The 14,915-nt window shown below is 42.3% G+C and overlaps 1 protein-coding gene and 1 pseudogene across 3 annotated transcripts; one reads left to right on the forward strand and one right to left on the reverse strand.

Moving 5' to 3' along the window:
* The first annotated feature begins 1,774 nt into the window (after window positions 1-1,774).
* Window positions 1,775-4,597, forward strand: LOC146517242 (cytochrome P450 3A56-like; annotated as a pseudogene). The gene is made up of 6 exons (XR_014874594.1): window positions 1,775-1,804; window positions 2,695-2,899; window positions 3,424-3,551; window positions 3,638-3,704; window positions 3,787-3,947; window positions 4,160-4,597. The product of XR_014874594.1 is annotated as a cytochrome P450 3A56-like (transcript).
* A 2,154-nt stretch (window positions 4,598-6,751) lies between these two features.
* On the reverse strand, window positions 6,752-14,768 carry LOC146517243 (cytochrome P450 3A30-like). 2 transcript variants are annotated; one of them, XM_085161602.1, is made up of 14 exons: window positions 14,328-14,548; window positions 14,094-14,187; window positions 13,922-13,974; window positions 13,662-13,761; window positions 10,955-11,068; window positions 10,785-10,873; window positions 10,469-10,611; window positions 10,253-10,377; window positions 9,705-9,780; window positions 9,469-9,629; window positions 9,293-9,360; window positions 8,655-8,813; window positions 7,860-8,022; window positions 6,752-7,735 (listed from the first exon to the last, which is right to left on the reverse strand). In XM_085161602.1, the coding sequence occupies exons 1-14, from the start codon at window positions 14,396-14,398 to the stop codon at window positions 7,628-7,630; spliced, it is 1,524 nt and encodes a 507-aa protein (XP_085017728.1). In that variant the 5' UTR covers window positions 14,399-14,548; the 3' UTR covers window positions 6,752-7,627. The 2 variants fall into 2 exon arrangements, with proteins under 2 accessions (XP_085017728.1, XP_085017727.1); XM_085161601.1 differs by having other exon boundaries at window positions 9,469-9,780; window positions 14,328-14,768.
* Window positions 14,769-14,915: the final 147 nt, after the last annotated feature.

Genomic DNA, 14,915 nt, shown 5'->3' on the forward strand with positions numbered 1-14,915 from the left:
TCAAAATCTCACGATACTTGGCCCCATTCATTCTGTCCTTAACACGGATCAGTCGTCCTGTCCCCTTGGCAGAAAAACAGCCCCATAGCATGATGTTTCCACCCCCATGCTTCACAGTAGGTATGGTGTTCTTGGGATGCAACTCAGTATTCTTCTTCCTCCAAACACGACGAGTTGAGTTTATACCAAAAAGTTCTACTTTGGTTTCATCTGACCACATGACATTCTCCCAATCCTCTGCTGTATCATCCATGTGCTCTCTGGCAAACTTCAGATGGGCCTGGACATGCACTGGCTTCAGCAGCGGAGCACGTCTGGCACTGCGGGATTTGATTCCCTGCCGTTGTAATGTGTTACTGATGGTGACCTTTGTTACTTTGGTCCCAGCTCTCTGCAGGTCATTCACCAGGTCCCCCCGTGTGGTTCTGGGATCTTTGCTCACCGTTCTCATGATCATTTTGACCCCACGGGATGAGATCTTGCGTGGAGCCCCAGATCGAGGGAGATTATCAGTGGTCTTGTATGTCTTCCATTTTCTGATGATTGCTCCCACAGTTGATTTTTTCACACCAAGCTGCTTGCCTATTGTAGATTCACTCTTCCCAGTCTGGTGCAGGTCTACAATTCTTTTCCTGGTGTCCTTCGAAAGCTCTTTGGTCTTGGCCATGGTGGAGTTTGGAGTCTGACTGGTTGAGGCTGTGGACAGGTGTCTTTTATACAGATGATGAGGTCAAACAGGTGCCATTCATACAGGTAACGAGTGGGGGACAGAAAAGCTTCTTACAGAAGACGTTACAGGTCTGTGAGAGCCAGGGATTTTCCTTGTTTGAGGTGACCAAATACTTATTTTCCACCCTGATTTACGAATAAATTCTTTACAAATCCTACCATGTGAATTCATGGATTTTTTTTTCACATTCTGTCTCTCACAGTTGAAGTGTACCTCTGGTGCAAATTACTGACCTCTGTCATCATTTTAAGTGGGGGAACTTGCACAATCGGTGGCTGACTAAATACTTTTTTGCCCCACTGTAGGTGTATACAGGGAATAGTATATGAGGATTGTAAATATCACATTTGGACCTCTGACCTCTTCTTTAAGGTCAAAAGGTCAAACTTTCATAAAATATTTTTTTAATCTTTAAAACTGCTTAAAATTGTTCTGCCTGTGTTTGTATTGGCAACTTTTAGAAAATGATCCTGGTACATTGGGATTGTAAATATCACATTATAGTTGGCATCCAAATATCGTCTGACCTCACTTTTACATTTACATTTGCCTTTATTTCAAGATGACTCTAAAATGTCCAACATATGCCTTTAAAGAAAGTATTGAAAGAGCTGCCTAGTTAGAAATACACTGAAGTATAATATTATATAACAAGCTTAAGCTATTCAAAAAAAAAAGCTTAAGCTATTCATATAAAGTTATTACCAAATCAATAGCTGTTATTCGTCCAACCTACATGATGTTTGTGTAATCAAACTAAACATCTATCATCCTAGCCTTATCTGATATTAAACTACACTACAAAAAACTTCTTAAAGTGCGTTTAAAAAGAACAAAGGAGACAAAATGAATATACAGACAATACAAAAAGGTCTGAACCCCCTCAGTGAGATCATTAACAAGACTGGCTACGGATACCGACTACAGAATGGAGCAGTTGTCAGCCACCTCCTGTACATGGATGACATCAAGCTGTATCCCAAGAGTGAACGAGACATCGATTCACTGATCCACATCACCAGGATATACAGCACTGATATAGGAATGTTGTTCGGAGTGGAGTTGGATAACAAAGTGAGGGGAGGTAGTCAGAACTGAGGGGATCGAACTACCTGAAGGCAACATTGTAGACATAGAGCACAGTTACAAGTACCTGGGGATCCCGCAGGCGAATGGGAACCATGAAGAGACTGCTAGGAAAGCTGCAACCCCCAAGTACCTGCAGAGGGTCAGGCAAGTCCTGAGGAGTCAGCTGAATGGAAAGAACAAGATAAGGCCTATCAACACCTATGTCCTGGCCGTGATCAGGTACCCTGCTGGGATAATAAGCTGGCCAAAGGAGCAGATAGAAGCCACTGACATCAAGCCACAGACGTTCCTTACCACTCATAGAGGGTTTCACCCCAATTTGGGCAACCTGAGGCTGTACGCTAAGCAGAAGGAAGGAGGCAGTCCAGGATGAGACAATGAACAGCCACGAATACATCAGGAAGATGGCCCCAACTGAAGCATCAGTGAATACCTCAGGGAGCAGAAACCTGAGAAAGAGGAGTAAGTCGAGGAACCATCATGGAAGGACAGGCCCCTGCATGGTATGTACCAGAAGTCCTACCAGTGGCTGGACAAAGCTGGACTGAAAGACAGCACAGAGGCACTAATCATGGCAGCACAGGAACAAGCTCTGAGCACAAGATCCATAGAGGCTGGGGTCTATCACACCAGGCAAGGCCCCAGGTGCAGGCTGTGTAAAGATGCCCCTGAGACAATCCAGCTCATGGCAGCAGGGTGCAAGATGCTAGCAGGCAGGGCATACATGGAACGCCATAACCAAGTGGCCGGCATAGTGTACAGGAACATCTGTGCCGAGTATGGCCTGGAAGTCCCAATATATACTCTGTGCTGTTGTAATTGCATCCGGTTTCAACATTTTTGACGTTGTTGTTTTTTGTCTGTTTGTGCCTCAGATGTTTGACATCATGAAGCAGCATTCAGCTGTCCTGATCAGCAGCATGAAAAAGAAAGCATGTGTTTGTGTGGTTTTGCAGGTTTTTCGGACCCTGGATTTCAGTGTGGATATCGACTCTCTCAACAACCCCTCAGATCCTTTTGTCACGAACATCAAAAAGATGCTGAAATTTGACCTTTTCAGCCCCATCGTCCTCACTATTGGTAAAATATTCATTTTGATACATGAAGCTCCTTTTGACTGCTCCCGTTATTCAACAAGTGTTTACCTTGGCTTGTAGCTCTGCATGTTTGTTTTGGCAGATTTTTTCCTTGTGCAGTCTTGAGCCTTGTGCTTGTGCAGGATTTGTGTCTCCTCCTGGGATCAAACTGGGCACCACTACAACATGTGGGGTGGCTGTAGCTCAGGTGGCAGAGCAGGTCAGCCACTAATCAGAAGGTCGGTGGTTCGATCCCAGGCTGCATGCCAAATATCCTTGGGCAAGATACTAACCCCGTGTTTGCCTACTGGAGCCCGGTGGCGCCTGTGTCCGGCAGCCTCGCCTCTGTCAGTGTGCCCCAGCTGTGGCTACAATGTAGCTTGCCATCACCAGTGTGTGAATGACTGAATGTAGTGTAAAGCGCTTTGGGGTCCTTAAGGACTAGAAAAGCGCTATACAAATGCAGGCCATTTACCATGTCCATCAATGCAGCTGCTGTCCTTCCTCTTCTTGTTTGTTTAATTTCAGCCTTCTTTCCTTTCATGGGTCCCATATTGGAAAAATTGGAGTTTTCCTTTTTCCCTACATCTGTGACAGACTTCTTTTACGCTGCGCTACAGAAGATCAAGATTGATCGTGAGGGCAGCAAGCAAAAGGTACGGCTGTGAGTTTGTGTTTGTACCAATAACCTGTTCTGACATAAAATCACAGCTGTTTTCAGACTGTGTTTGTTGACTTCCAGACTCGAGTGGACTTCCTCCAGCTAATGATCGACTCTCAGCAAAATAATAATTCCAAACAGGATAAAGGTGATACACGGACACACGTCTCCACACATGGAAAAACCAGCTTAAAGCTGTTCTAACGTGTATATCCCTCCTACCTCCTCAGGTCTGACAGATCATGAGATCCTTTCCCAAGCGATGACTTTCCTCTTTGCTGGCTACGAAACGACCAGCAGCTCTCTCACTTTCTTGTCTTACAATTTGGCAACAAACTCTCAGGTGATGAAAAAGCTGCAGGAGGAGGTGGATGCAACCTTCCCTAACAAGGTAACAACATGGAATTCTTAATATAAGACAATTTCTTTCTTTCTAGCATAACTAAACTAAAGTAAATCATACAGTAGATATAATGTGTTATAATAATATTGTGTTATGGTGATTATATTATTTTATATATTGTAGTCATATATAAAATCAGCACAGGGTTCAGCTTCTTACTATGTCTCTATCATCACTCATGTTTATGTGCTTGTGTTCAGGCTCCCATCCAGCACCAGGAACTAATGCAGATGGAGTATCTCGACTGTGTCATCAATGAGTCTCTCCGATTGTTCCCCATTGCTTCACGTTTGGAGCGTGTGGCCAAGGCCAGTGTGGAGATAAATGGCTTTGTGATTCCAAAAGGTATGGTTGTCATGGTCCCCACCTGGCCGATGCACCGGGACCCCGAGATTTGGCCTGAAGCAGAGAAATCCTGAGAGGTACGGAAAGGATTCACACGTGTCTGATGTGACAAAGCAGAATGAAGCTCTTCTCTAACTGTTAGTTTTGTGTGTTATTGTCATTTATTCTACATGCCACTTCTCTGCAGATCCCCATTGAACTGGACATCCAGGGTCTGCTACAACCAAAACGACCAATCAAACTGAAGCTGGTGCCACGTTCTTAACCCTCCTCGTCTAAGAAGATGACTTTTCTTCATTTTAATCTTGATGTTTCTTGCGTACATAAACACCATGTCAGTTTTTGTACTACCTTATTTTGTCTGCAGGTGCACTAAACACTCTGTTTGTCATGGACCCGGCTCGGGAGGTCTCGGGGGGTCCGTGAGCAGCAGGGATTAATATTATTATTATGATTATTATTATTATTTGGGGATGTGTGTTTTTCTGCACTATGCTTCTGTGTTCCACTTATATGTATAGGCAGGGTGTGGGTGTGTACATGTGTGGCTGGAGGACAGCCACATGCAGGCCTGATGGGTGTGGCCCTGCAGGAGGACTGGCCACACCTGAAGTTCCTGCCACACACCTGTTGGTGATCAGGGCTCGTCGGGGGAGCTACTTAGGAGAGTGTTGGAGCTCCCACCGACGTGGTATCATTAAGCTAAGACTCCAAGTGGAACGAGGGCCCAGAAGGGCAGCATGCACAGGGTGTGCAGAAACACAACTGCCGGGAGCACGAGCACGGACGTCGGAGGGGAACACACACATGGGAGTCTAGGGAGCAAAGGGGATTTATTGTGCATTAGGATTGATATGTTTATTGATTAGCATTCAAATATCTCAGTGAAGACAGAACAAAGATTTACCACAAAGCAAGAAAGCATGAGACAAGGCTAATCAAAAGGTATTGGCTGAAGCATTTGCTTATTACGCCAACCCTTTTAACAAAAGATCTTTTAGCATGCAGCTCCTGTACACAGGGCTCGAAGCAAATAATAAAATTGCATCTGTTACCTCACTGTAAATAAACGCACTGTCTACACATAGAGCTCCGCGCCTGGGTCCTCCTTTTCCCCCATACCCCCACGGTCTGCCTGCCAGACCGTGACACTATTTAATTTCTTTTTTGAATTTTCTGGCAATTATTTCATGGTTTAGGCTTTAAAGCGTTAACATAGATCCAGTAAAGACAAAAACGTAGCAGTCAGGCATTTGGCCTTTGTGGACGGTCATTGTTTAATATGGGCAAAGAGTTGTATGTATCAATTCAATTCACTTCAATTCAGTTTTAGTTATATATCACCAAATTACAACAACAATCAGGGGAAAATCCCAATAATCAGACAAGCAAGCACTTCGTGACAGTGGGAAGGAAAAACTCCCTTTTAACAAGTGGAAACCTCCAAGCTCATGGAGGGCCGCCATAGGCTATATCGGTTTGGGGTGAGAGGAGGAAATGCAAAGTCGTATATGAACAAGATAAGAGGTTACAGGATCCTGGAAATAGCTGAAATCTATAAAATCTGAAAAGTGCACAATCATATTTCTCTGGTATTTGGCCTGTATTTGTATAGCGCTTTACTAGTCCCTAAGGACCCCGAAGCACTTTACACATCCAGTCACCCACCCATTCTCACACTGGTGATGGCAAGCTACATTGTAGCCACAGCCGCCCTGGGGCGCGCTGACAGAGGTGAGGCTGCCAGACACTGGCGCCACCGGGCCCTTTGACCCCCACCAGTAGGCAACGGGTGAAGTGTCTTGCCCAAGGACACAACGACCAAGACCGTCCGAGCCGGGGCCGGTAACTAAAATACACCATTGCATTATACCCTTTAATTCTCCAAAGAGCTGATTACAAACATCACATCACTTCTCGGGTGTTTTGTTTTCATATCCTCTCGGAGCGCCACCACTTTTTTGTTGCAGCTCAATAAGGAGAGATCAACTTGGAGGATTTGAACATGATTTATGGAGATTCGGGAATTAATGTATTTGCCAATTAGACTCCAAGGACCCATCATGACAGAATTGGACCAGAGTAATGATAACGCTACTGAGATTGACAGCATGGGAAAGTCATAGAGCTGCAGAGGACAGAAAAGCAGACTAACACCCAGGAAACAGGCAGATGGCTGATTACAGAGCTTCCTTATTGAATTTACGCATAAGCTTCATTTTGTGGATCATGTCTACGTGTAATCATGTTACAGTCGTTTTGGCTTTTGGCGTTTTGAATTTAAATAGAAAAGGGTGTTCATTCACTGGAAAAGTGTCTTTGTGTCTTCTGGTCATCCGTTTAAGTTGTGTCTAAAGCTTTGTGCTGGAAAGCCTGAGCCTCTCAATCAGCTTATGTTTAGTTGACTTAGGAAAATGCACTCAAAGAAAACCACGGAGGATGAGCTGTGTCTGTTGCAAGAATAGTTTATTAATGAACAGCAGGGTTAATAAGAATAAAACAAACGAAAAATGCTCCTCCAGGAAGATAAGCAGTATCCACACCCACTCTCTTCCTCCCACTCTCTCGGCTTTTTTAGAGCTCTCACAGTGAAGAGATGCTGTCTCCCAAATATGTTTATGTATCACGAAAGAGTAATTTAACATGTGTAAAATTAAAGCCTTTAAATTAAGCCTTCATCCATGACCCTTTCATTATAGATCTGTGATTTTGACTCAAAGGCTATTTAATGAGCAGGTGTGGGCAATTCCTTTGTGGTGTCATTACCAATTAAACAAATAAAAGGTCTGGAGTTGATTTGAGGTGTGTTGCTTGCATTTGGAAGATTTTGCTGTGAAGAGACAACATGAGGTCAAAGGAGCTCTCCATGCAAGTGAAACGAGCCATCCTTAAGCTGTGAAGCTGACAAATCCTACAATATTGGGAATGGCAAAATCTGCACTTTGGTACATCCTGAGAAACAAAGGAAGCACTGATGAACTCAGCAATACCAAAAGACCTGTACATCAACAGAAGCCAACAGTGGTGCCCTTCAACTGCATCTCAGTTGTTTCATTTAAAATGTATTATGGTAATGTACAGAAACAAAATTATTTTAAAAAGTTGTCTCTTTCCAAATATTTATGTAAATCTTCCACCTTTTTCTGTATGTTAGTGAGGCACTCTGTGTCATTACTTCTTAATGATGTGACATGTCAGTGATTAGTGATTATTTACTGCTTTTTTAAATGCTAACCAACTGACAAGAAATGAGTAGATGATCATTAATGAAATATATTTTCATACTCAGAGTTTTTCTTGCATATTAAATCTCTGAGCGCTTTCTAGTTACATGGATCCACATTTGCTGAGCTGATGGAACGCATCTTCAGCTTTAGTTTGATTGGTCGAACCGGAGAGACAAAGCCTGCAACATCCATCTCTAAGGGGATCTGAGGAACGAACAAATTCACTAAATTAGAAACATCAGTTTTTGACATCCAATGTTGTTTTCTGTCTGTCTTATTGCACGAAGGAAATTATGTCAAGCTAAGTTTGCAATTTACACACAGTCACCTCTGTTTCTTTGCAGACTGAGAAGCTGAAGTTCTGCAAAACTTCCACCATGGCCAGTTTAACCATCATCAGAGCAAATCGCGTCCCCATGCAGCTCCTTGGCCCAGCCCCAAATGGAAGGTAAGTATACGGGTTGATGTTCTGCTTGTTTTCTTTACTAAATCTGTAAAACAAATTTAAAAAATATGTCAAATACCCACAATTTATATGATTTTTTTCTGCCTGCTATGACTGCTTTTAATTAATTAATAGACTCAGAAGTGTTTAAATGCTGCCCTAATAACATGTCCTTTAAAATATAATACAAAGATATTTACAAAAGAAAATATGCTTAATGTTGTAATGCCAAGCATATCATGTTTTTGTGTGTGATTTATTTATTCCTCAGTAACCTGACACAGGCCTACTGTGAGAAAGAAATTGCATAAAAATGCCAGATGTAGCAAAAATGATATTAAACTATGGTACAAATGTGCAAACTGTTATTTATGAATTAATACATTTGTTTAGAAGGTTCAATAAAAACTGAATTGTTTGAAATGTAACTTTCTGTGGATTATTTAGTTGTTTTAGGTTTTACAGGGTTAATCTCGGCAGTGAATGACTGAATGAGTAAACAACCCTCAACATCCCTCAGAATCCCCAGTAGTGAGAAAGGCTGTACTTGGAAATTCCTTGTTGGCATGACTTAAGTAAATGATAAGTAGCTTTGCAGAATTGTTGCTATTTATCTTCAGAACGATAAGATAAATTGCTAACTAAATTGCTATCTTGCCAAGATAAGTTGCTAACTACCTGTCAGGTTTGAACTCCTCTGGCTCTGGCCACAGCTCAGGGTCACGGTGCAGAGCGTAGACTGGAACCATAACAAGCATGCCTTTTGGGATTGTGATTTCACTGATTTTTATAGTTTCCTTAGCCACTCGTTCCAGACGTGGAATTGAGGGGTACAGCCTGTTGACAAAATGGGAATACTTTTTAAATGTTTGTATTTCACTAAGCATGCAATCACAAGCACTCCTACTGGCATTTAGATTGATGTGGTATGAGTATATGTTTTTTCACTAGGTGGGAATTTTTTTAAATTATTCTTTTATGCTGGTGTTTGTGCAATCCATGTGCAATGTCCCAGCTTGCATGCCCTCTCACAACCTGCAAGTATGTGCTGGACTGTCTTAGATCACACATTTACACAGCCTGTAACTCAGGTCCTATTGACTGTGGTACACTCCTGTGCTGCTTGCATCACAGCCTCTGTGAGCCTCTATCTTCACTATGGCTCCCCTGACCTGTGGTATACCCAGGTTTTTTCTTCTTTTTTTTTGTCCATTATCACATCTTCATCTAATTCCACCCTTTCCCTTCTCTCTCTTTGTCACCATGCGGTCTCATAGTGTATATTTTTTCAGCAAGCACAAGTAAAAGCTCATCACCTCAGACACTCACTGACCACACTGTCCAGGTACTCCATCTGCATCAGAGCTTCGTACTCAACTGGACACTATAAGGTTGTTACAAATCACAATTTTGGTTAAAGACAGCTCTGATTTAATGTTTTCATCAAATAATGTTAAGAAAACAACTCCACAATCAGAAACTTTGATTCTACCTTGTTTGGGAAAGTGGAGTCTATTTCACTTTGAAGGCGTTTCATGATTTCAGGATTTCGTGCCAAACTGTACGCTAAAAAAACAAGAGCGATGGCACTTGTCTCGTAGCCAGCAAACACAAACATGGTCACTTGGGAAATGATCTCGTGTTCAGTAAGACCTGTTAGGAACAACAGAAGAGGGCATGAGACATCTGATGTGACCACAGGGACTCTACGTGTAGTGATGTTTTTACCCTTATGCTTCTTTTCTTTCTCATTTTCACTGGCTGTCTGACACTTGATCAAATGCTGAAGCATATCATCTGAAGCCTAAAACAGGTCATACGAAAACACATCTGATTAAATGACTTTTACATCATATCTGAACAAGCACTTGAAACAATGCCCGCATGTGAAGGTGAACCTCAAACACACACATAAAAATGATTTACCATAAAACTAAAATCAGGGAATATGAGTTTAAGACTTGGCGCCAATAATTCTCTTTAGGAATTTTGAAACCTCTGACATCTTCTGGTGTTCTTTTTATATGCGTGGCATGTGTGGCACACCATGTTGAGATCACAGGAGATTTGGTAGGCATATTTGGATATTTCTATTTAACAATCAAGGTCACATGATGTGACTAAAACATGTAAACGGGTCATGAGGTGAGATTGTTTCAGTCATCTGTTAGTGATTTCTCAACTGGATTTCTGCAAGTTTCATTGTAGCTAAGCATTCGATGAGCTGCGAGACAAGACTATATTTATGACGATACTGAGCTTGTGTTTGTCCAAACCTGGGACGAGCTGATGCGTTCGGCTTTGACCTTCTCCGCAACTGACTTTAAGAAAGCGGTAGAAGACTTGGGGAACAAGGAGACACCCAGGCACTCCAGGAGAGGAAGAAAAATTGGAAAGCATGCTGAGAAAGAAAACATGGGTCAAAACCTTTGGTTACCAAATAAATCTGTTAATAATAAGACAAAAAAAACAAAACAAAACAGAGGCGGTACCTTGAAAAATATAAAGAAGAAGGGAAAATTTAAACATCTGGTTTGCGTGGGTGATGAAGGGATTTGAAGGGTTCTTGATTGAGTCAAAATCCACACTGAATATACAGCTTGCCATCACGTCAATGCTGTAGGATCCAAAGAAGCTGGAATGCACACATTGTACTGAGCAGTGGCACATTCAAGGCCTTCAACTGTTTGCTCCACACAGCTGCAAAATCAGCCCACAGGTTCCTTTACCTAACACATTTATTTTTCATCTTGGGGGAAAATCTGGGGTTTAATGTTTTACAAACTTAGCTTGGATGATATCACTCACTCTTTCACAATAATGACCTCATCATTGTGCGCCTTGGACTGCAGGCTGTCTGTCAGTTTGTGCGAATGATGCTTCATGATGCTAAACATCTTGAACAGAGGAAAAGAACGCAAGTGAAACAATGGTGAAGACAAATAATATTCTTTTGTAACCTCCATGTCTCCACCTACTTCTTTTAAATGGCCAGAGGTGAAGGAGGGAGAGAGGATGTTACGAATCCGTCTCCACTGATCATCCTCAGCCAGAGACACTGCGTCATAGAGATCTCCGTTCAGACGAAAGTTCTGGAGAGATAGTGGTTTTAGGTCATGGTTATATGTTTGCACGTGTTTGGCAAACAGCTTTAAATACTTGTACAATGATAAGGCAAAGGATTCGCAGATGCAAATCAAAACTATGAGTGAACATGTATGGAATTATATAGTAAACAAAAAAAAACTTTTTTATTTTAGATTCTTCAAAGTAGCCGCTCTTTGCTTTGATTACTGCTTTGCACACTCTTGGCATTCTCTCGATGAGCTTCATGAGGTCGTCACCTGAAATGGTTTTCCAACAGTCTTGTTCCCAGAGATGCTGAGCACTTGTCAGCCCTTTTGCCTTCACTCTGAGGTCCATCTCATCCCAAACCATCTCGACTGGGTTTAGGTCAGGTGACTGTGGAAGCCAGGCCATCGCTCTCCTTCTTGGTCAAACAGCCCTTACACAGCCTGGAGGTGTGTTTGGGGTCATTGTCCTGTTGAAAAATAAATGATGGTCCGATTAAACGCAAACCAGATGGGATGTTGTGCTGTTGCAGGATGCTGTGGTAGTCATGCTGGTTCAGTGTGCCTTCAATTTTGAATGAATCCCCAAGAGTGTTACCAGCAAAGCACCAGTCGTGGTTTCTTAGCAGCTATCCATGCTGTGGCAGCTATCCATGGATAGCTGGTCGCGGGGGCCGCTGGAGCCTATCCCAGCTGTCATGGGGCGAGAGGCGGGGTACACCCTGGACATGTCGCTGGTCTGTCGCAGGGCCAACACACATGGACAGACAACCATTCGCACTCACATTCACACCTAGTGACAATTTGGATTATCCAATTAACCTATCCCCACAAGCTCCATGTCTTTGGACGGTGGGAGGAAGCCGGAGTGCCCGGAGGGAACCCATGCAAACACGGGGAGAACATGCAAACTCCACACAGAAAGACCCCGGCCTGATGGTGGAATTGAACTCAGGACCTTCTTGCTGTGCGGCAACAGTGCTAACCACCGTGCCACCGTGCTGCCCAGCAGCTTAGCAGCTATTTGATCGTAAAGACCTGATTCACACAGTCTCCTCTGAACAGTTGATGTAGAGATGTGTCTGCTACTGAAACTCTTTGTGGCATTTATCTGGGCTCTAATCTGAGGTGCTGTTAACTTGCAATTTCTGAGGCTGGTGATTCGGATGATTTTATCTTCAGCAGTAGAGGTGACTCTTGGGGGCGATTGTGGCTCAAGAGTTGGGAGTTCGCCTTGTAATCGGAAGGTTGCCGGTTCGAGCCCCAGCTTGGACAGTCTCGGTCGTTGTGTCCTTGGGCAAGACACTTCACTACTGGTGATTGTCAGAGGGCCCGGTGGTGCCAGTGTCCAGCAGCCTCGCCCCTGTCAGTGCGCTCCAGGGTGGCTGTAGCTACAATGTAGCTTGCCATCACCAGTGGGTGGATGACTGGATGTGTAAAGCGCCTTGGGGTCCTTAGGGACTAGTAAAAGCGCTATACAAATACAGGCCATTTACCATTTGGTCTTCCTTTCCTGGGGCTGTCCTCATGTGAGCCAGTTGCGTCGTAGTTCTTGATGGTTTTTGCGACTGCACTTGGGAACATTAATATTCAAAGTTTTAGCAATGTTCTCGATTGAGCTTCAGTTTTTAAAGTAATGATGGACTGTCGTTTCTCTTTACTTAGCTGATTGGTTCTTCCTATAATAGGAATTCTAACAGTTGTCAAATAGGGATGTCAACTGTGTACCAACCTGACACAACTGATGGTCCCAACCCCATTAAGAAGGCAAGAATTTCCACAAATGAACGCTGACAGGGGACACCTGTGAAGTGAAAACCTTTTCAGGTGATCACATCATGAAGCTCATTGAAACAAGGCCAAGGATTTGCAGCGCTGTCACAAAGCAAAGGGTGGAAACTTTAAGGAATCTAAAATATGAGACTTTGCTACATAACTCCATATATCTTTCTTCATATATCTGATTTCTTCAGTTTGTATCTACAATGTAGAAAGTAGTAAAAAAATAAAAATAAAAATACATTAAATGAGAAGGTGTGTCCAAACTTTTGACTGGTAGTGTAAGTTGTTACATCTTTGAACATGTGCTATGTTAAAAGTGTTATTATATCATTTTAAAAGCTAAAGAGCCATGTCAGAGCAGAAAGTGAGCGTGCTTGATATGTTACTGTTGTATGCGGTATGTACACATGCTAACATTAGCATGTTTCAACCACCTTCGGGTCGAATATCACGCTTTTTTCCAGTGATAAAAGGTATGAAAGAGCAAAGCTTGACTGTATGTCATATTCAAGTGCAGTGGTATTTATCATATTCATGAGTTTATCTGAAACATGGATGGAAATTATGTGAGCAGAGGCTTTTCACAGTTTTCAGTGTTTTCAGCTTTTGTTGTTACTGAGGGAACTCGTGAAAACATTTCTTGAAACGTTTTCTCGTTATTTCTCCAATTTTGTATTTCCAGCAGGATGATTTGATCATTTTGATTGTTTTGATCGTTTTATTGGAAAAAAACAATCATATCCCAGGGTTAATAGTTACCACGAAGTTTTACTATAACAGACTGTTGGGTGTTTTGTTTCAGTCAGTGTTCATTTCATGCTCGTGTTCTCACCCTGCGGTTGGTAAAGTAGGTGAAGCACTCCTTCACCAGGATGGTTTTCAGCATGTCAGGATCCATCACAGCCAGCATGGGTTTCCTGAACTCATACACACTGAACATTTACACAGAACACATCTGCATTTTGGGAGGTATTTGTCGTGGAAAATATTTTTAATTGCTGAAGGAGCTTTGGCTCCAGTTGTGCTGACAAAAACAAAGAAATAAATTAAAAACATGCACATGCTCTTATATGGACAGTTTTAAAAACTCACCCCCATATCCTCCCATACTTTTGAGCACATTCGTAGTCATCTAAGTAGTGAACCTGTTAACAGGAAATGCATATTTATCACTAAGATATGTTATACATTATTCAGTGTATCCTTCTGAACTTGGTACAAATCATTCGATCTTTACAAATAGCAATCACAAGGATTTACATACACGGTTGTGCCTGGCTATTGTTCCCCAGTACATGACTGGCTTTGGACCCGGGATCCCCATCTTCTCAAATATACCAAAGGTCCAGTGGCCGTACCTAGACAGAACATCAAAGGGGTTAAAGCATGAAGGTGCACAGGTTCACTCAAACATTGTTTACTGTTAACTTGCTTGTCTTGACCAATTCAGCTGTTGCCAGCTTAAATTTAAACTGTTTTATTGTAAACATTAACTCACATAACAAATATGCAGATAAATGTGATCAGCAGTATCCATGTTTGTAAAGAAAAGAAAAGAACAAAACCCATGGCTCCCTCTTGCTCGGCTGTATTAAAGTAATCTCTAGCTGATCTCAGAGAGGAGGAGTCCTGTTACATAAACCAGCCTCTTTCCTCTTTCCAGGCTGAAGGCAAACAGGAAAAGAACTTTCACCCACAGATCTGAGTACATGCCTGGACCTTAGGTCACAGTGAAAAGTTAAAGAAGGTGGGGCTTATCAAATGGACTTCAACTACACCAGAGAAGAGAAGCTGTTTATATAAAACAATTTGACCAAAAAATGTTCGTAATGACTTGACTGTGACTGCTCTGTAACATTCAAATTCCAAATACAATAAAATTAAAGTTCAAACAACAAAACCTTTATGCTAATCACCGCTGTTTTTATTGCATTGTTTTGCTTCTTTTGTTTGTTTTAAACTCATAAAGTACAAAAATTAAGGCCTGAAAACTGCAGGGTCACAAACAGCAGAGATATTACTTGTGATTATGACGCAGTAAATGCTCCTCAGTCTTTCTCTCTGTTAATTATTCACTTGATGCTCT

The sequence above is a fragment of the Neolamprologus multifasciatus genome, chromosome 6, assembly GCF_963576455.1.
Source record: "Neolamprologus multifasciatus chromosome 6, fNeoMul1.2, whole genome shotgun sequence".
Lineage (NCBI taxonomy): Eukaryota > Metazoa > Chordata > Actinopteri > Cichliformes > Cichlidae > Neolamprologus > Neolamprologus multifasciatus.